A 23,501-nucleotide genomic window follows, 5' to 3' on the forward strand; every position below is an offset into this window, starting at 1 on the left:
ATGTAAAGATGGGAAGTTTTTCCAGCAATATGTGTTGTATTCATTTTATTGTGGCAAGCTCTTTGTATCATACAAAATCTGCATAGTTTCTAAGGAGAGTCATGTCTTGACTTACGTGATCTATACATCAGATGAATATCAAAAAATGTAATTGGACTGATGTTTTAAGTATATTGGAATAACTGCTACATAAAGTAATTCCATAGTGAATGAAAGTAGAAGGAGATCATCTTTAAACTCTACATTTTGCAGATGAGAAAACTGAATGCCAGAGAGAGAAAGTGACTTTGCCTGGGTCACACAGCTTCTTATAGCTCAGCTGGAACAAGAATTCACTTTGTAGGACTCTCTAGTGCTCTTGGTTTCTGTATCAGATTGGTATATTTGGAATTCCAAGTATCCTTAGAGAGGAAGAGAAGTAGATACTGTTTCACCTATTAGGAAAGATGGAATTATTCTAAACCTCTTTACCTGGTGTTGGGAAAGATAGGAAAATGTCAGGGCCCCTCAGATGTTCAGAATCTCGCTGAGCATTTGCTGTAAATATCCTCAGGTGTTCCTTGTTACTACTTAATGTAAATTGTTTATGGGCACCCAGGTGTACAGGGTTGTGGACTTAAGTATAAAAGACTAACAGCTCTCATCCACAGTGTTTCTCAGAACTCTCAGAGAAGTCAGTAGGACAGTTGCTCCTAGATCTGAATAAAACCCATTCATTTTTCTATACCCACGGCCCCCAGAACCTTTTTTTCCTATTACCTATCTCACAGACCTGCGTGTGGAGGGTTTGTAACTCAATCTGTGCAACAGACTTGAGGGGTCTGTAAGCCCTACCTTTACACCTGGTCACAGGAGCAACTGAGATTTTGTATACATAGATGTGAAATGGATGGGAGCATTTCTTACCTAAAGAATGGATTCTTTAAATCGAGGATGTTCCCAGATCTGAAGCCTGTTTGGTTCACCAGCGCCACGATCTGAATGTCATAACTCTGTCTATATTGCAGAAAAAAACACATCATCTCATAAGGCTGGTTAGCTACTCATATATGCCTATGTCATCTTCCATGCACACCTACTTCATGAGGGTTTTGAGAATACGTGATTGGCATCTTATATATGTCCATGTTTGTTCATTTGGATGCTATTAATATTGGTAGAGATGACTTAAAATCTTGTTTATTCATTAGAAGAGTTGAATGGCTATAATTTATTGATGTAAACATTACAAAGGTGATGGGACTTCTGATTGATCAAAGTATTTTTTTCAGGGCATTTGGGGGAAGTTTTATCAACATCAATGACAGAAAATGGCTTTAAGTAACAGAGATGCTTTGTAGGCCATCATTAAAGAGCTAAAACAATCTCAATCATGGAAGGATTGGCTGAGCTAAAATCTCAAAATGGTTTAAAACATCCAACAGATGTGATTAATTTTAAGAGGCCTCAGATGAAGGCTCATGCAATTACAGTGAGAGGAACTGGCTGATAAGAATAATATGACATATCTTTAATGACTAATCTGAAGGAGCCATGTTTGTAGGATTTTATTAGTCATTCTTAAATATATATATATATTTTCTCTGATTATAAAAGTTACAATATTTACTGTAGAAAAATTTTAAAACAGTGGAAAATATAAAGAAACTAAAATAATCCATAATGCCACTAGACAAAGATTCTTTCAGCTAACATTATAGAATATTTCCCTTCTATTTTTTCTATGTATTTATAAATACAAATGTTTACCAAAATGATGCTTAAGTATTGCCTTATATCTTCTTTCATTTAACACAAGCACTTATCCTATATGAGTATCATAAGATAATTTTTGAAAATGTAGTTTTTAATGGCATCATATGAATACAGTATTATTTATTTAATATTTCTCATTTTTAAATATTTATATTTGTATTACAACATTACTTATAATAACAAAAACCTAGTTTTTTGAAAGAAATGCTATAAAGGACATTCTTGCAATATATATTTATGTCCTTTCTACAATTATTTCCTTTGAATAAATTCTTAGGGGTAGACTCATCAGACTAAAGCATATCAATATATTCAAGGTTCCCAAAAATTATTGCTAAAATATCTTCCAGAAAGTGTACCAAATTACTTCCTTACCTGCAAAGTATAAAAGTGCTAATTTTGTTACATCTTTTCAAATTCTTAATATTTAAGCATTTGGGGTTAAATATTATAGATTATGTTTATTAAATTATCATGATTATTAGACTTTTTTAAATTTCAGAAATTAGTGACAGTTCTGGGCTGCCACTGGATGTCACCATTTTGGGATAGGAGCCAGGACATGGAGACAGACCTGCCCAATTGTGGTCTGTCTGCCAGAGCCTCCCACCATAGTGGAAAAGGTGCAGAGAGTGTGCTGGTCCACAGCCAGCCCCCCAAATCTCTGGTAGATCCACTCCCACCTCCCCCCCTGGGAACTAGGAGACCTGCCTAATTCAAATAACCCACCAGAGCATCCCACCCCAGTGGAGAGAGTGCAGGGAGTGAGATGGCTCCTCCTGGGTGCACACAATCCCACACGTCTCTGGTAAACTTGCCTAGATCCACATATTCCAGCAGGGTAGCTTCAGAGAGCCCACCCTCTTCACCCTGGAACACAGAGAAGTGCCCAAGCACTTCACCCAGGGGTGTGCAACCTGCTCAGTATCCTGGCAACCCCACTCACATTAGCAGAGGAACAGCCCATCACCACAACACCTACCCCAGAAAACAAAGCTCCAATGGTGACTCCAGTGACCCCGTAAAGGTCACTCACCTCAGCTTAGGAATCATTAGGAGCACACCAACACACCCATGAGGTACTTGAGGCCCTGCTCACAGCCACAACAACCCTGCCTAGTGTCAGCCACGTCAACAAGAAACTGTCAGAGACCCCACCACCTAGGCCACAAAGACACCAACAGACAACTCCAAGACTGAACAGTCAATTAAGTCATATGAAGAGTATACTACTGTGCTAACTCAGAACCAAACCTAAAATGCCCAACTCAGCTGTTAATGTAGAACACTTCCACAGGTGAGTTTCTCCCTTCAAAAACTGCTCTGAAAATTAGAAGTGACTGCCCCATCAGATGCTCAGACACCAACACAGAGATATAAGAAAGCATGAAGAAACATGGAAATCAACACCCCTAAAGGAAGACAATAATTCTCCAGTATCAGATCCTAAACAACAGGAAACCTATGAAATGCATGAAGAGGAAGTCCAACTAGTAATCTTAAAGAAACTCAACATGATGCAAGAAAGCATAGGTAGAAATCACGGTGAAGCCAGTAAAACAATCCAAGACCTGAAGGAGAAATTCAACAAAGAGATAAATATCATAAAAAACAATCAAGCAGAAATCCTGGAGCAGAAGAATTCATTCAATGAAATAAAAGATACAATCAAGAGTTTAAGCAGCAGGCTAGAAAAAGCAGAAGAAAGAATTCTTGAACAGGCTTTTCAAATTAACCTAATTGGACTGAATAAATAAATAAATAAATAAATAAATAAATAAATAAATAAATAAATAAATAAATAAATAAATAAATAGAAAGAAAGAAAAAAAAGACTTTTAAAAAATGAAGAAAGCCTTCAATATCTATTAGACAACCTTAAATGTATAAACCTCTGTATTATGTATGGGTTTACTGGAAGGGGAAGAGAAAGGTAAAAGTATTGAAAGCCTATTTAATGAAATAATAGCTGAAAAATTTCCAAGATTGGGAGAGATATAGTCTCCCAGATGCAAAAGGCTCAACGATCCTCTAACAGATACAACCTGAAAAGGTCCTCCACAAGATACATTATATCCAAATTGTCAAAAGTGAAAGGCAAAGAATTCTAAAAACAGCAAGAGAAAAGTGTCAAATCACCCATAATGGAATTCCCATCAGACTAACAGCAGACTTCTTAACAGAAAACTTACAGGCTAGAAGAGAGTGGGTTGATATATTCAAAGTACTGAAGAAAAAAAAAAACTGCCAGCCAAGAATACTATACCCAGCAAAGCTATCCTTCAAAAATGAAGGAGAAATAGTGCCTTTCCTAGACAAACAAAAATTGTGGGAATTTACTGCCACAAGACTGGCCCTACAAAAAAATCCTTAAGTGAGTCCTACATCTAGAATCAAAAGAACAACAACTACCACCATGGATACATGAGAAAGAATAAAACCCACTCAAAGAGCAGATAAACAAATGAAAAAAAGAAACTGTCTTACTACTACAATAAAACACCAAACAGCAAATACAAATAATAAAGGGGGGAAAAGGAACAAAAGAAATATAAAACAACCATAAAAAAATAATAAAATTGGAGGAGTAAGGCAATACATTTCGATAACAAACCTGAAAGTAAATGGATGAAATTCTACACTTAAAAGATGTAGACTGGCTGAATAGGTTAAAAAACTAGACCCAACTATATGCTGCCTGAAAGAAACTCACTTCACCAGTAAAGAAACATATAAACTAACAGTCAAGGGATGAAGAAAGATATCGCATGCAAATGGAAACTGAAAATGAGCAGGAGTGGCTATACTTATATTGGATAAAATAGACATTAAACAAAAAACTTTAAAAAGAGACAAAAAGGACATTATGTAATGATAAAAGGGATCAATTCAGCAAGAAGATATAACAATTATAAATATATATGAACCCATCATTGGCATACCCAGATATATAAAGTAAACATTATTGAATCTAAAAGAAGAGATTGACCCCCCAATACAGTGATAGCCAGGGACTTCAACATCCCTCTCTCAGCATTGGACAGATCATTTAGACAAAGTATTAGCAGAGAAATATTGGATTTAAACTGTACCTCAGATCAAATGGACAGAACATTTCATCTAACAAATGCAGAATATACATTCTTCTCATTAGCAGATGGATAATTTTCCAGGATACATCACATGATAGGCCACAAATCAAGTCTCAACAAATTTTAAAAGGTTTAAATAATATCATGTATTTTTTCAGACAACAATGAAATGAAACTAGAAATCAATAATAAGTAAAACTTAGGAAACTACACATGGAAATTAAACAATATGCTCCTATACAACCAATGGGACAAAGAAGAAATAAAGTAGGAAATAAAAAAAAATTCCTTGAAATAAATAAAAATGCAAGCACATCTTACTAAAACCTATGGGATACTACAACAGTGGTAATAAGAAGGAAGTATATTGCAATAAGTGCTTACATCAAAAAAGCTGAAAGATCTCAAATAAACAACCTAATATTACACCTCAAGAAACTAGAAAGGCAAGAACAATCTAACTCCAAAATTAATAGAAGGAAAGAAATAAAAAAGTTTAGAGCAGAACTAAAGTGAAATAGACACCAAAAAAGTTACAAACAATCTATAAAACAAAAAGTTGTTTTTTTCAGAAGATAAACAAATTTGACAAACCATTAGCTAGACTAACCAAGAAGAGAGAAGACCCACATAACAAAAATCAGAAAAGAAAAAGGAGATATTACAACTGACTCCACAGAAATACAAAGAATTATTAGAGACTATTATGAGTAAGTATATGCCAACACATTTGAAAATCTAGGACACATGCAACCTACCAAGACTGACTGAAGAAGAAACTGAAAACCTGAACAGACCTATAATGAGTAATGAGATTAAATCAGTAATCAGCAGTTTCCCAACAAAGAAAAGCCCAGGACTGGACAGCTTCACTGATAAATTATCCCAAACTTTTAGAGAAGATTTAATACCAATTCTTCTGAAACTATTTCAAAAAATTATAGCAGAGACTATTCTCCCAAACTCATTCTATGAAGACAGCATCATCATGATACAGAAAACAGACAGAGATACAACAAAAAAGAAAACTACAGGCAAATATCCTTGATGAACTTAGATGCAAAAATTCTCAACAAAGTACTATCAAACAGAATGTAACAGCACATCAAAAAGATAATACACCATTATCAAGTGGGATTCAGCCCTGGGATGCAAGGATGGTTCAACACATGCAAATCAATAAATGTGATACACGACATCAACAAAATGAAAGACAAAAACCATATGATCATCTAAACAGATGTACAAAAAGCATTTGACAAAATTCAACATCCGTTCATGATTAAAAAAACTCTCAACAAGTTAGTTATAAAAAGAAAATATCTCAACACAATAAAAGCCATATATGACATACTACACTAATCTAACATCAGCCTAAATGGGGAAAAGTTGAGAGCTTTTCCTCTAAGAACAGTAACAAGATAAGGATATCCATCCTTACCATTTGTATTTAACATAGTATTGGAAGTACTAGCCAGAGTAATCAGGCAAAAGAACGAAATAAAGGGCATAAAAATTGGAAAAGAGGAAGTCAAACTGTCTTTGTTTGCAGATGACATGATATACAGAAAAACCTAAAGACCCCACCAAAATACTCTTAGAGCTGAAAATGAATTCTGTAAAGTTGCAGGATACAAACTCAACACACAAAAATCAGTCATGTTTTTATACTCCAACAATGAACTCAGCAAAAGAAATTGAGGAAGCAATCCCATTTATAATAGCTCCCTCCCTTCCAAAAAGAAAAAAAATAGCTAGGAATAAATTTAACCAAAGCAGTGAAAGATCTCTACAATGAAAACTACAAAATACTGATGAAAGAAATAAAGAGGACACAAGAAAGTGGAAACACATTCCATGCTCTTGGATTGGTAGAATTAATATTGTGAAAATGGCCATACTACTCAAAGTGATCTACATATTCAATGCAATCCCTATCAAAATACCAATGACATTCTTCACAAAAATAGAATAAACAATCCTAACAGTCATATGGAGCAACAGAAGATCCTGTATAGCCAAAGCAATCCTGAGTAAAACAAAATAAAGCCAGAGGCATAACATTACCTGACTTCAAATTATACTATAAAGCTATAGTAACCAAAACAGCATGGTACTGGCATAAAAACAGACACTTGGACCAATGGAACAGAATAGAAAACCCAGAAATAAACCCATCTACTTAAAGCCAACTGGTTTTGACAATGGCACTAAAAACATACATCAGGGAAAGGACAGCCTCTTCAATAAATGGTAGTGGGAAAACTGGAGATCCGTGTGTAGAAGAATGAACCTAGACCCCTGTCTTTCACTACAAAAATCAACTCAAAATGGATTGAAGACTTAAATGTAAGACCGGAAACTACAAAACTTCTAGAAGAAAACACAGGGGAAATAATCCAGGACATAGGAATAGGCAAAGATTTTATGAATAAGACCCCAAAAGCACAGGCAAAAAAAACAAAAATAAATGAGATTTTACCAGACTTAAATGCTTCTGCACAGCAAAGGAAACAATACAATGAAGAAACAATCTGCAGAATCAGAGAAAATATTTGTAAACCACACATCTGGCAAGGGATTAATATCCAGAATATACAAGGGACTCAAACAACTCAATCGTAAAAAACAAATAACCCAATCAAAAAATTGGGCAAGGCAGCTGAACAGACACTTCTTACAAGAAGACAAACAAAATGCTAACAGGTACATGAAAAAATGTTCAACATCACTAATCATCTGGGAAATGTAAATCAAAACCATATTGATATATCATCTCATTCCAGTTAGATTGGCTATTATAAAAAAGACAGAAAATAACAAATGCTGGTGATGCAGAGAAAGGGGAACCTTTATATATTGTTGGTAGGACTGTAAATTAGTACAGCCATTTTGGAAAACTGGATGAAGTTTTCCAAAACAACTACAGATAGAACTACCATATGACCCAGCAATCCCACTACTGGGTATATACCCAGACGGATGGAAAGCATCATGTTGAAGGGATATATGCATCCCTATGTTTATTGCAGCTCTAGTTACAATAGCCAAGATATGGAACTAACCTAAATGTCCATCGACAGATGATTGGATAAAGAAAGTGTGATACATATACAGAATGAAATACTACTCTGCCATAAAATAAGAATGAAATTCTGCCATTCACAACAACATGGATGAGCCTGGAGAAAATTATGGTAAGTGAAATAAGTCTGGTACAGAAAGAGAAACACTGCATGTTTTCAGTCATATGTTGTAGCTAAAAAAGAAAACAATAGAACAAACAAATAATAATAAGTTGAACTGTTAAAATGAGAGAGAATAACTGTAGTTACTGGAGATGGGAAAAGGGAGGGGATGGGAAGATAGTGAGAGTCTGGTTAATGGACACAAAATTACAGCTAGTTAGGAAAAATAAGTCCTATTGGTGTATAGTTGACTCAGGAATCTATGTTTAACAATGGCTTCCTGCATGTTTTCAGATGACTAAAAGAGAGGAAATCAAATGTGCATATCACAAAGAAATGATTAAATTTTACAATGATGAATATGTTAAATATCCTGATTAGATCATCACACATTGTATACATGTATTGAAATATAACTCTGTACCCCATAAATATGTACAATCAATATGTTTCAATAAAATTTTTTCTAAAAAATCATCCCAAGCTACATGAAGCAATTTGCATAACTTTCCATTGTATTTTCCTTTGATTTGTAGCTGCATATATTCATAATCTCCACAATGTAACCAGTTGTATATTTCTTACTATTTTAAATGATGAAATATTTCATCCTTAAGAGGCTTTTTCTTTTTTAATAAAGAATTAATAAAAATATCTGGCCATTAAAAAAAATAGTGAGTGATATAAAGTCCTCATCCTCCATACCCACTCCCACCCATCATTGCCAGTAGTGGCCTGGTTAAGCTTAAATATAATGTCAAATCTTATGAAACCAATCTGTGGGATATACTATAAAGCATATGTCCTTCACAGGGCCTGGTTTTCCAAAGCCTTGCAGTTTCAAATATTGGACCTTGCAAGGACTGGAAATTTCCCTAAGGGTATAAGTCTCTGTTGCAAGATAAAGAATTGTGGCACAGCAGATTGCTGGCTCAAAGACAGACTAGTTACTGATAGTTATATAAAGATACTAAGAATTGCTATAGGAAGGAATGTTTGCTAAGATCAAACTGTTGTTGATAGGACCACTTAATTGTCTACTGAAAGAGACAATTCTTCCAGTAACTTCACTGAAAGTTACCAGCCTATACTGTTAAACTATAACCCCACCTTTGTTCTCTTCCTGCAACTTCCTGGTCTGGAAAATAAATGCAGGAAGAGAACCCCAATTCGTTAATTTCCCAAGGAAGGAATGCCTCTCTCTTGAGGGTTACAGGAGATTAACCACTTCGGGCCTCTCACTGCTCAGAAGAGGTGGGCTTTGAGTAATCCTTTGCATCTCTGTCACCCAGGGGAAGTGGGGTGACAAATCCGTGGGGAGCAAAGCAATGCAAAGCAACACCAATCATTCAAGTTCTAGATTTTATTGGGGCCAAAAATAAATAAATAAGAGAAAAACATAGCCAAACATTTAAAAAGAAATTAAGATTTTTGTCCTTTGATCCTATTTCAACTCATCTAATTGACTAAGAACATCTTTTTTATTTTTTTATTTTTTATATTTTTTAGCTGGCCAGTACAGGGATCAGACCCCAGACCTTCATGTTATCAGCACCATGCTCTAACCAACTGAGCTAACCAGCCAGCTTAAAAATTTTCTTCTATGATTCCTACATCCAGTAGTTCACATTTGTGATACCTGAATGTAGTTTCCAAGGGAACTAGACATTAAGACAATGAGCTCATTAGTAGAGGTTCAAACCTCACTGGACTCATAGAAAGGCTGAAAGATCAGCCTGGTAAATAAGTCAGGGAGAGACACACCTATACATTTTGCCAAATGAAAAACACCTTCTTAATGATGTCTGAAGTAATTAATGTGCAATATAAAGCAGAAATTGAGTACTGTGAGGCATGTGTGAGTGTGTGCATTTGTGGATACATATATGAATCAGGTTACTTACAACTGAGAACTGGAAGGCTCCTGTTGCTGGGAAGACAATCGGTATAATTTTGCTATAGGGTCTTCAGCAAGGGTTTTTTCAGAATATATGTTGAATATCCTTTATACAAAATGCTTAGGATCAGAAGTGTTTCAGATTTTGAATTTTTTTTCTTTGGAATATTTCCAGAATACATACTGGTTGAGCATCCCTAATCCAAAAATCTGAAATTCAAGGTGCTTCAATGAGCATTTCCTTTGAGAGTGATTTTGGCACTCAAAAAGTTTCAGATTCTGGAGCATTTCCAATTTTGGATTTTCAGATCAGGGATGCTCGACCTGTACTAGGATATAACATTGTCACTTTATACTTGGTTTTTACAGCCCACTCCTCTTCTTTGCCCATCATCAAAGCCTTATCTTCCCTGATGGAAGGGGAGAAAAGGGAGCATCATGTCTCAGTTTGGTCAGTGAAAAGCTGAGATTTGTTGTAAAGCCCTTCAGTGTATGTGTGGATGAGTTAATGGGTGAGGTGAGGGGGATAGTTAGCTTCACTGATTTGATAGTGATTCACCTGACCAAAGAGAATGTGTTGTCACCTAAAATTGCAGGAAATTAATGTAAATAATGTGCTTTAGGAACAGTGTCATGTTGCTAGTGCCAAGATACCCAGAAGGCAACCGCAACCATAACAATTAAAATGCAATGTTTATAAAGCGACCACTAATGATTAGTCTTCCAAGACTGTGTCTACAGAATCCTAAATAACTACTGATTTCTTTGAAGCAGTTATTTGGTAATGTGCATTTTTAAAAAAACCTAGTTCTTTGCCAGACTTAGTCATTTTAAACTTTACAGAGACAGAGAGGTGGCTTAAGTGGGAATGTACCTTAGTTCAAGGATTGAATACAAAATCATCACTTTGTGTATTAACATTTCTTTTGCAATATCCAAGAAAATATTGGAAACTTGGAAACAACATACATAGGACATATCTTTCCAGAGAACATGGTAGTTCACGGTAATTTTATCTCACAAAAAGTAGATGTAATAGTGGGACGGGCTTCGTGCTGACCATCAAGGAAGAATGGGATGGAGAAACAGAAGTAGCAGGAAGATTGCAAAAAAATGACCCAAGTCATCAAGGATTTACTGATAGATTTAAAAAAAAAAGGAATAAGAGCCTTTGCAAATATGGACTCTAGACCAGTGCTCTTCAAAGGGATTTCAGTTTGCTCCAGAGAGAATGTGGGATTCACGGTGGTTGTGGAAGAAAATATTGAGTTGTTATTTAAAATGTTTTAGTTTGTTGTTATAGTGAATTGAAATGTGTCCCTGCAAAATATATGTTTAAGTCCTAACCACCAGTACCTGTGAATGTGACCTTGTTTGGAAATAGGGTTTTGCACACGAAACCAAGTTTGGAAGAGATCATAGTGGATTAGTGTGGGCCCCAAATCCAGTGACTGGTGTCTTTGTAAGAAGAGGAGAGGACACACAGGTAAAGCCACGTGAAGACAGAGGCAGAGACCAGAGGGACGCAGCTACAAGGAATGCTGAGGATTGCCAGGTGCCATGAGCAGTTGAAAAACACAGGCAGCTTCTTCTCTTGAGCTTTCACAGGAAACACAGCCCTGCTGACACCTTGATTTTTAACTTCTGGCATCCAGAACTGTGAGAGAATAAATTTCTGTTGCTGTAAGCCACCCAGTTTGTGGTAATTTGTTATGGCAGCTCTAAGAAGCTAATACAGTTGTTTACCAAATACATACTGAATATGTATTAGATACTAGTGAATTTACTTGGTAAATGCTGGATTCTAATCAACTCAGAAGCCAGGTATTTGTTATGTTCACCTAGTTTCTCAGGTTTTCCACAGGTGAGATGGCTTTATTAGACACTTATTACACCTTAAATAATGTGGGACAACGTCAGCGAGTAAATACCAGCCATGTGATGGGCTAGAAGAATATGGTAGCTCTGCAGAACAAAGAAATGTCGTTTAAAGCTGCACCAGCACATACAGTACTTCACTGTACCTCGTTGTGTACAGCCATTGCTCCTGTAATTCCTGCTGAGGCAGCTGACCAAATACATAGCTATCAAGAGCTTTTATTTTATGTAAAGTCCAAGGTAAAGCAGTTTAATGATGACCATTAGGAGTAGCTCTTGAAGCTTCCAAAGCTTTAATTCTTTGATCAGCATTTTTTCTAGTTTTATAAATCACAAAGCTCATCAAACTCTTCCCAAACCAAATCCCCTGGCAAACCTGGGCATAGAACGCCTTCATAGGGAGCCAAAATTTTAAAATAATGTTTCAAAATATTTTGGCACAAGATAAGTGGCTGAGCTAGATCCAACAATTGGCCTATATTCATTTTTTCAATGCATCCTTTTCATTTCTCTTTTTGTATGTCTTACATAATACATAATATATGAATTTTTATATGCGTATCTATACACACACATAGATCTGTCTATGCATATGTATACATGTGTATATATATATGATGTATATAAATATAGATATGTACAGAGAGATAAACTAGTTTTGGACTTTCTGTTATTATTACTGTGGTACATGCACATAATTAAAAGATAAATATTGGTATACTTCGGGAAGACATATGTAAGGTGTTTTTACTCATAGGTGCACAGGATCAAAAAACTTTGGAGACCACTTCTGTGAACTTTAGGGACATAAATTTCATAAAGTTCATAAAAAGGATAGGTTCTACTTTATCACCAAAGCAATAAAATAAATGACAGCTCCAGAATGATGAGAGGCTGTCAAAAATAAAATGCTAACAATACAATCATAAATGGTCCTGGTGGGGAAGAAAAGGGCAGTCATTGTCACACCTGCGTGGTTGCATAGGGAGTTCTCCCAGGAGTTCAGAGTTTAAAAGAGTATTTGACAATAGGAAGGGGGGAGATTCTATCCAAGGCAGTACAAAGGGACAGCACCTTCCTGAAAAAATAGCACGAAAATACTGACATTCAGGAAGTGTTGAGGCTTGTAGAAAATGCCAAGGAATACAAGAATTTTAAATCAAAAGGTCTGAAGAGGTACACTGGGAATTAGAAAGAGAATAAAGGAAAAAGAAACAGAACTAAGGTTTACTGTAAGCCTACTGTGTGTTAGTCACAATACTATGTTCTCTTTTTTATATATTTGCAAAAACCTGGTGACACAATGATTATAAATGCTATGTTATAGATGGTGAGGTGAGGAAATTGTGATGCTAGAAAGATTCATTAACTTGCCCAAGGTCACTCAAGTACAACCAGTACATAGAAGAGGCTGGACAGAACCAGGACACAGCAGACTCCCAAACCTGGTCTTTTTTCACTATACAAGGGCACTGATTTAATAAGATAAAGAACTTCCTCCCTTGCTTCTTTTCTTCCTCCTGCAAAGTATTGCATGCTCACAATATCTTAGCTACTTCTTTCAACTGTGCCAGACTAAGTTCTTAATGAGACAGGGACAGACAGCTCATGATTCCTTCTTCGTTCAGTTAGTCATTCCACAACATTGCTGAGTCTCTGAAATGTATAGAGGAGGAATACACCATAGAATAAGACTCAGTTCCTCTTCTTGGGAAGCTCACATTCAGAACAATAATAGCAGTGCAACATCAGTGCTGTAACAAAAGTACGGAGGGCTGCAGGAGCTCTGGGAGTCAAGAGACAGATGTGGGAGGTGGATAATTTGCCTCCTTCTTACCTATTGGGGGAATGAAGGAGAGAAGGATAGAAAAATATTACCAATAAGAATGAAACCTAAGATATGTCAGAAAAAAGGAATGGAAGGATAGGGTGATTTAAATTCACTCACCTAATTGTATCCTAAGATACTTAAATATAAAAATTTGAAGACGAAATAATATTTTCCTGGCTTGCAAAAAGCAGAAAGGGCAAAGTCCAAAACTTCAGGCAGATGTCGGCTATTGCTCCTTAACAGTTTTTTGTTTTTGTTTTTTGTTTTTAGACCTGGTCATTAAACAGATGGTTTATGAGGACTTAGAAAGAAAAAAAAGTGGTAACTTCCAGGATAAATGTGGTATAGGTCAGCATTTTCCTTTTTTCTTCCCGGAAACCATCCCAAAACAAAGAGAAGAGGAAGATACTAGAGACCACGACTTCATTTTCTGTAAAACCATGAGAAAGGTATAATCTGCAGTCTCCAAAATATGTGTCAGGGCAGCAAAAACTGGTGAGATTAGTTATAAGCCACATGGAAGAAAGTATAAGAGAAGGGCAAGGAGTGACAAGAGAGCCCACGGGCAGCACATCTGAGAAAGTGCTCACAAAAATACACTACCTGAAGGTGAGGAGCATTTTCTGAAATGCAAAAGGTATATTCCTTGTTTGTGACATCTCGTGCACGAACTGGGGTGAGCAAGCTTTGGGCACAAAGGAACTGGAACATGGTAGAACTACCTAAACAACATGACATGAGGGGCCATTCTTGCAGGCAGCGGTGTGACTCGGTGGCAGCATGGAAGGAAAGAGCATCTGAGTTGAGAGAAAAAGACAACACAAAGAGTATCACAATTCTTCCTGCCACAGGAACTTCTTTCTATAAACAGCAGTCCAGAAAAGTCCATGATTTGATGATGAATGACCATAATACCAAAACAACAAAGGAGAGGTAAATTTATTATTAGAAAAAAATAGAAAAAGAGTAGCAAAATTTACAAATAAATGAAAAACATGCATCAGATAAAGGATGCCATGGCACAGATAAAAAAAATGCGAGCAAATATTTTGTCACAAATTTTAAAGCCATATGAAGCTCTCACCTCTATGGAGGAAGTAATAACATTTATGAAGAAAGACCATGCTGCAGAATTACATGGTAATAACTCAATGAAGAGAACAAGAAAGATCTCAATGTGTCGCTATGGAATGTCTTTGAGATGTATTGTCAAGTGAAAAAAAAAATTAAGTTGTAGAAAATAGATACTGAATGTTACCAATTAGATATAAAATCAGGGGAAATATATATATTCCTACCATTATGCAGTGTTTTCTAGTTGTATGTGCAAAATGAAACTCTGATAGGATATGCAAGAAACATTAACAGTGGCTATATGATGGGGGAGGGGCACAAATGGGATTTGCACTGGGAGGAAGATTTTTCATTGCATATCTTTTTCTATATCTTTATTGTGAATGGTATGACTGTATTATCTCTTCAAAAAATTAAATAACCCTTTAAGGAGATAGAAAAGGCATGATAATTAGTGATCTAGCACAGTTTCACTAAGAAATTAAATAATAAAAGCTATGTCCAATTAGTTTTATTCGTTTTATTTCCCTTTGAGTTTTTTGGCAGGGTTATTGGAGTGAAACCAGAAATGAAGCTTATCTGGATATCACACTCGACAAGGTCGTACTATATTCCCCTTAGGCCTGGATAGAGGAATGTGGGCTGGGTATAAATACAGGAGGGTGGCTTTTGAGTCACTTCCATGACCAAATCCAAAGTGGGTGGACTAGGCTGGATATATACAAATTTTGAAGGAAGATTACATCCTTGGTCTCTTACTGCTTAATATTTTTCAAACAAAAATGTGTGTATTAAATTTGTAAATGATGTAAAATCACTCATATGCTACACGAAAGACTTTTAAAAAATAAAATAATCTATTGTCTCTAGCAAAGCTCCAAAACCAGCAGATGAATGCCTGAGTGGAATAAATACAAAAACTTGTACCAAAGCCAACAAAAATCAGCTGCATGCTGGGAAAAGGGAGGAATCTGATTTAGAAGTAGATCATGTGAAAATACACTTTTTGGTTTTAATTGACTATGCTTAATTTCAACTTAAATTACATTATTATAGTAAAATTCAAAACAGCAGTGGTTGCTGTCACTCTGTACCCAGCACTTATCAGAACACATATGCTGTCTTGTGTTTAGTTCTGAAGACATATTTTAAAAGGGGACATTGATAACTAGGATATTTCAGAGGGAAGAACTTGGAATTTCAAACTATTTCAACATCATTCTTAGAGAAGGGTGGAGTTGAACATCAGGTTAAAGACAGGGACAATGGGAAGACATTTGGTAGCTCCCTAAACATTAAAAAAATTGCAATTTGGAGGTTAGAACAGACCTATTTAGTTTGAATTCAGAAAGATGACTAAGATCAATGAGTAGAATTTATAGGAAATAAGATTAATAGCAAGGATAATTTTTTAATAGTTAGAGATGTCAAAAGTGGGAGACATTGATAGCCAATGATTATATTAAAAATTACTTAACCTTATCAATAACTAAAGGAATGCAAGCCAAAACAATAAGATGCTACTCAAAAATTATTTTGGGATTTATCAGATTGACACAAACCACAGAGACTGATAACCTTCAATTTAGGGAAGGGTGTGGAGAAATGAGCATGCTTATCCATTGCTGGCGTGCAGGGAAATTGGTGCAAACATTGAGAAAAGTATTATCTATCAGAGTAAAACATGTCCATGCTCTTTGATACAGCATTTCCACTTCTAGGCATCACATTTGGAAATACCGATGTTGCTATGCACAATATATGTTCAAAGAAATTATTGCAAAAAAAATTTTAAGCAACCTCAAAATCAATCAGGGACTTTTAAAAGACATTACGGCAGAGTAGTATTCCACTGTGTAGATGTACCCCAGTTTCCTTATCCACTCATCTGATGATGGACATTTGGGCTGGTTCCAACTCTTGGCTATTGTAAATAGTGCTGCAGTAAACACTGGTGTACAGGTATCCCTTTGGCATGATGATTTCCATTCCCCTTGGTATTTTCCCAGCAGTGGAATAGCTGGGTCATATGGTAGATCTATCTGTAATTGTTTGAGGAACCTCCATACCATTTTCCATAGAGGCTGCACCATTTTGCAGTCCCACTAACAGTGTACGAGACCATTCGCAACAACATGGATGGACTTAGAGAAAATTACATTAAGTGAAACAAGTCAGGCATAGAAAGAGAAATACCACATGTTCTCACTTATTTGTGGGACCTAAAAATAAATAAAAAACACAAACAAATAAAGGATGGGGGGGGAAGAAGACACAACAATCACAACAATTCCATGAACTTGTTAAGACAAGTGAAGAGATTTGATGTGGGGGGAGGGGAGAGAAGGAGGGGGTGGAGAGGAATGGGTAAAGAGCCATGAAAATCAACTACAATGTATATTGAGAAGTTAAAAATAAATAAATAAAAATGAAAAGACATTATGATATATCCATGCTCTGGACTATTATGCATCTATTAAAAAGAACAAAGCAGAGCCACCCATACAGATCCAGAACATATTACTAAGTAAAAAATTAAGTTTCCAACTGCTAGTGTAAAACAAAAACAAACCTTGTAAAACAAAAACAAACCTCACAACAATTTTACTTGGTACTTGCACGGAAAATCACCTGAAAGCATGCAAATCAAAACATCACATCAGGAGAGCAGCTGAGGGGTGGGAGTATAGAAGGACTCTATACACTTTCATAGTTCTGAATTTATATGTAAGCAAGTTAGGTTTTTGTAATTAGAGAAATAAAGACTTTTAAAAGGAAGGGTTGGTTTGCCAGGTGGTAAGCTCTCTGTCACTGGAGTGTTCAAGCACAGGCCTGAAGAAGAGCGGGAGGCAGGGAGGGGAAAAGTTGAAGAAGATGACCTCTGAGCACCTGAGTACCCTGAGAGTCCTGGAACCACCCTACCACCCCACCCTCCTCCAACTCACACAGCAGAAGCTCCCACAAGGTGAAACAAAAATAGAGCATTTTAAAAATGAGATAAATCAAGGTAATCATTGCAGAGACCTTTGGAAATCAATTACCATAAGAAAGCAGCTGGTCCTGCCTGACTCACCACATATTGCTTCCGAAGAGCTTTTCTTCCCTGCAGAACATATCAGTTTTATTACACTAAATTTGGGAATGTGTGGCTAGACAGATGTAAGTCAGTCCAGCAAGCTGACCTGGGTTTAACCGCTTGATAACTCAGTCCTGTGGCAAGTGCTCCCATAAGCTGCTGGATTTCTTTCCTACCTTTGTGGTAAGGTAGAGAAGGCTGCCCCTGAGTCATGGGAAGCTCCTGTTCCTTGCCACACTCAGTGCAAGGATGAAACCTGCCCGCAGGCTTTTCAGCAGAGGGCATCTGTGCAAACTCAGCCAGGCTTTTGTAAAGCTTGCATCCATAATGTAGGTGTGGAGTCTCAGAGGCCTGCCAGCTTCCTCCTGCACCCACCCCTCAGTGCCCACTAATCAGGGGTGAAAACACATCTGTACTACTTTCCTGCTTACCGTTTATTGGCTACAGACAGCACTGTCCCAGAGACAGTCTCCCCTTCCTTGGCAAAGAGGGGAGTCCGAAGAAGACACCGCACCTGATACCAATGCGTCAGAGGCTCGGCTGGGGCTGTTGACAGCCAAACCGTAACCCTGTGTGGCAAGAAAAGAGTTCAAAACCAATTACGTGCCAGACCCACACTAATGGGTTGGAGTGGGGACTGAGGTTGGTAAGTGGTTTTCATTCTTTTTGACTCATGGAACCCTTTTAAGATAAGGATAGCTCAATTTATTGAGCAATTACCATGTGTTGGGTACTGAAGTAAGAGTTTATGTATATTATCCCATTCAATTTACACAACAACCCTGTGAAGTAAACCCAGACAGGTTAAATGATTTGCCCAACATCACACAGAGGACAAGTGGAGAGCCAGGCTTCAGACCCATGGGTTTGGCTATGCTGTCAACCTGTATTTCTGAAGCAAAGTTCATTAGAAGCCCAATAAGTAACAGTTAAATTAGCAACTAATTTGTTTGACAAGCATGGCAAGGGGAGAAGTCTGGAGTCTGGTCTGTTACTGTCTCATGCCAACCTCTTCAGGGGTCCTGAAGGGGCTTCTGGATGCAAGAGAAGATTTAGGAGCAAATTTTTGTATAATTGAACTTAGCAACTTCTAAGCAACATAAGCCACTTTCATATCAAAATATACTCAAATATAAAGTAGAATGTGAATTTTCTCAATATTTCCAGATAAGGCATTTAACTTCCAAGAAACTTCCCCCTTGAAGAAGGCCACTTCAAGCTTGTCTCCCTTACCTTTGCAGAACAAATTCATTTATGTGGGATATTACTTGGGTAAGCAACGGTATGGATTTATTTAACAAACATGCTTACATAAAGTAGAAATGATTTATGCCTCATTTTCCTTCTTTCTGGTTGTCAGTATGAACAAGGTTTTCGTAATCCCCTCCTCTCTTGAGTCTCCCCAACCCTACTGAGCTTTATCACAACCCCACAGACACTTCTTTCTAAGCAGGTACAATAAGCCTGGACATTCTCACAGGGAGTCAATGAGAGTAACTATAAAAGTCTTCCTTTGCCTGGGCATGTGACACATGAGGAAGCCTGGGAAGGGACTAGGCAAGTCAGGAAGAGAACAGAGATTTGGGAGTCATGGGAATGGTGCAGCCTGTATAAGGAACACCAAACACTGACAGCCAACTTGTAGGTGGTTTTTCCAAACCTGTGCAGTAGGGAGAAAAGGAATGCACAGATGGAGAAGTTACCTAATGTTTCAATTAGTATTAGTAACACAAAAGTACTTCAAAAAGTTCACGGAAAGATTTGTATTGTCTTTTAGTTCTATTTTTTCATGAAATTTTGGAAGTTCCCTGGTACATGCCTGCCTGATCATTAAAGAAGGATTCTAGATTGTGAACCAAAGTGGGGAAAGTATGATTCTGAGGAAAGCATCCAGATGCAAGAGGTTGTATAGCCAGGTGTGTCAGAAGCAAAGGCGGGGCTTGGCGTTCCATCCCATCTATTCTGGAAAAGACTAGGAAGGTTGGTAAAGCACAAGCCCTCTCTTACTCCTCCAAAGCTCAATCCAGTTGGCTTAACAGGTTTTACAGTCGGAGTTGATATGACACATGGAAAACTGTCTCATTTTCACTTCACCCTATAATCTAAAAGTAATGTTAACAGCTGTGTTTATTTCCTTGAAAACTGGAGAAACAAGTATTAGTGTTGTTGAAATTAATTCTTAAAAACTTTAAAAGTGTGTTTACAAATAGCATGAGGGTATTTCTCAAGAGGTTCATAGAAAGAGTTGTATTGTCTTTTAATTTTATTTTTCCATGAAAGTTTTGAAGTACCCTTGTAGAGGATATCATGGGATAGAGTAGGCTAAGAAGGGGTGGGGGTGGGGGGATACATACAGAGATCCAACAAAGGCCATATCAAACCAGAATGCCAGTCCATGGATAAGGCCAGACTGCACCATCTGAAACACAAAGGGGATTTCTACTCTGCAAGGAAATAATAAAAAAAAAAAAAAAAGAAAGAAAAAAACACTTGGAATTATTTTCTGTTGCTGTTGATGGGTACACTAAATACATTTGTGAGATCAGTAGGAGCATTTGCAGAATATTTTCTTTTTCTTAAGCACTTTTGCCTTGGCAGCAAGGTTCTCTCAGTGCATGATTAATTCTTGGGTGACACTGCATATCTGAGAAGCTTGTTTCTTGACAAAATCCTGCAAGGACCACACTACTGTGCTGCAATGACCCAGAACAACAAAGGATGAGTGTAGCATCCGGAGCTGGATTTGACTACTGAGGAGGAGGATGACTCAGAACACAGGTGGAGTGGATCACAAGGGGAACATTGAGCCCAGAGGTCATTGTCATAGTTCATTTAATTTTTCAGGGAGGCAATTTAACTTCTCACCAGGCTACAGCAAGAGTCATGCAGAAGTGGCCATGGTTTATGACAAATGCAGAATAAGCAGAAATGGAAATAATATTGGAAAAGATACAAACAAAATCTAGATGCTGAACCTGTTTTAGCTGTGGAACCTTGGAAAGTCATTTAAATTCTCTGAAACTTGGTATCCCCATTTGTTGAAGGATGACAAAACCTCTCTTCTACTTCCCTCACAAGATGCTTGTGCATGTCAAATGGGAAACAAATGTATATGAGTGTTTTGCAAACTTTAAAGTATTTCATAATTAAAAAGTGATAAAATTGGTCCATTACTGGGGCTGTATCATTCAGAGCAGTCTTATTTTACTGAGTGCTCTAGAGATATTCAAAGAAAATTATATGTTATTTGCATTCATGGTGCCCCCAAAGGTTTAGTTTCTTTTACCCTGCAGCAATCAAAGCATTTCTAGAGTTTTCCATTGTATTTGTCACATCGAATTTATCGGTCTTGTACAGTGATTATTTCTTCTCATTTGTTTGCATTCCCCTAAATAGACTATAAACTCCTTAAAGATAAAGATTTTTAAGAAATTATTTTTTGTATTGGTTCAAGCACCAACACAGTACCTGGCACATAGTAGAATCTCAATAAACATTTGCAGAGTCAATGCACGAATGAATGAATGATATCTCTGGAAAGCCAACATAGACATAATTTTCAAAGAATTTCCTAGGAATCAGGAGGTGTCCTAGAGCAACAAATAAAGCTAGTGGAAGTCAATTTTGTCTGGACCTTTGGTAGTTATTAGAGTTGTTCCCAAATGCCAGTTCTCTTGCTCTCTGCATATGGTAGGACTGCATTTCTCCACCCACTTGAGCTCAGGTACTGCCACGTGATTTTCTTTGGCCAAGTCCATGTGAACAGAAGTGACTTGTGCCATTCCAGGCAGAAACTTTAAATGCCAGTGCATACTTGATCATGCTCATTCTTTCTCCTCTATGACCAGCTTTGTTCCAAATAGCAGTTGCCACATCAGCCAGCTTACTGATGTGGGTGACACATGGTAGAGCTAAAGCTGGTGCACAATGGATAAACAGTAGGGGAGAGAGACACCTGCACTATTATAAGACACTGATGTTTCTTTTTGTTACTGCAGCATCCTCTAGCCTATTCTAACTGATACAGAATAACCTGTGTGTGTCACGATCTCAAGATGGATGATTTTTTGAGCTAGCCAGCTGCACTTTCTAAAGTCTGACCCTTGCTTCCTCAGTAGCTCCAAGCAAATTACAACCTGGCTAGATCTTAACTTTCTTATCCAGGAAAAAAAAAAATGCAATATTGATCTTTTCAGGGAGAAAAGGACAAAATACTAGTGAAAGATCACTCAAAGGGGATTCACATCACCATCTAAGAAAATGGAACAAATTCAAGGCATGAGTCCTCATTTCAGAGTCCCTTCAAATGGATGGAAAGAGGACAAAAACTAACATCCATTGAGTGCCCTCTTTGAAAATGAGCCAGTGCCTATAAAACACTTAGCACAATACCTAGTAAGTTGCAAGCACTCAACAAGACATAGCTCTTCTTCTTGTGATTATTACATTCACTATCCTGGGTGCATTCACATGTATGCTCTCACTTGAGAGGCATTAAAACAGAGTGCTTAAAAGCCCAGACTTTAGAGCCTTCTGAAAGTTCAACCCCTAGCTCTAACACACTTACTAGTTCTGTGACCTTATGCAACTTATTGTTCCATTCTTCCTCAATTTTGTCTGTAAAATGGGGATAACAATAGTACCATTCACATAAGATTATTGTGACAATTAACTGTGTTACTATATGTAAAGGGATCAGACAGTATCTGGCTAGATAAGTACAAGCTATGCTATTACTATTTATTTTTTCTCATTCAATTCCTAAAATAATCCTATAAAGGAGACATCATTTTTCTTATTTTGCAATAAATGAAACTAGTATTGATACACCATACCTGTATGTGACTCACATCTAAAATCTCTCTCCTCTGTGAGCAGAAAAAGTCTTCATTGAAGTTTTTGGGTTGAAATGCTGAGAGAAGATCTTAAAAGTCAAGAGCAGCACTGATTTCTACAAACCTGTGTAGATCTTCCTCTTCTGTATCCATAAAGTTTACTGGGTATTTGACTGTCCAAGCCATCAAAATCCTAATATCAAATGTGTCCTTGTAGAAAAAGATCAAAGATGTCATCTTTCTGTCAAGATAAACTGAACTCAATCAAGTTTGCAAAGTCAACAGGAGTTAGGGTTTAGAAGGCATGAGCTGAATAAGAATAATATTAATGATAAAACTAACATTTATTGAGCATTTGCTATACGCTAAACACTAAGTGCTTTGTGCTTTACTAGGTTATATCATTTACTCCTTGCAACATTTTTGAAGCAGGCATTTGGTCTTTTTTTGACTATCTGGAATTCACTCAAGGATGAGGATTTACTTCTCCCCAATATTCTAAGAAGTTCCATGTGAACTTAGTTGACCCTCAGCAACAGGTGTGACATGTGACCCCAGCTTGGCCAATCAGAGCATTATTATTTCCCCCCTGTAGATAGTGATTGTTTCACAGATGGGCACATGATTCAAGGTGGGACATCAGGTTATATCTAAACTAAATTTGGGACTTTTGCCTAAATTATTAGGAAAAAGCAGCTTCTCCTCTAGAATTTAAGTTTGTAAAAATTGGAGGCTGAAGCTTCTGCAGCCATCTTGCTACCCTGAGGGGAGAGACTGTCTAGGAATGAGTTAAATCAGAGGAAGTGAAAATACGTAATGAGGTTAGAAAAATCAGATCATGGTGACATTGTCTGAGCTTCTGCAAAAGGTTCCTG

The 23,501-nt window shown here is 37.0% G+C and overlaps 1 protein-coding gene across 1 annotated transcript in view; it reads right to left on the reverse strand.

Moving 5' to 3' along the window:
* Positions 1–902: 902 nt before the first annotated feature.
* LOC134364953 (histone-arginine methyltransferase CARM1-like) overlaps positions 903–23,501 on the reverse strand; it is a 126,485-nt gene continuing 103,886 nt past the window's right edge. Inside the window, exons 7-10 of the mRNA XM_063081166.1 lie at positions 22,751–22,836; positions 20,146–20,235; positions 18,223–18,360; positions 903–996 (exon numbers count right to left, since the gene is read on the reverse strand). Coding sequence (XP_062937236.1) covers positions 903–996; positions 18,223–18,360; positions 20,146–20,235; positions 22,751–22,836 — 408 coding nt within the window. The remainder of the gene's footprint in view (positions 997–18,222; positions 18,361–20,145; positions 20,236–22,750; positions 22,837–23,501) is intronic.

Source organism: Cynocephalus volans, chromosome 16 (genome assembly GCF_027409185.1).
Source record: "Cynocephalus volans isolate mCynVol1 chromosome 16, mCynVol1.pri, whole genome shotgun sequence".
NCBI classification, from domain to species: Eukaryota; Metazoa; Chordata; class Mammalia; order Dermoptera; family Cynocephalidae; genus Cynocephalus; species Cynocephalus volans.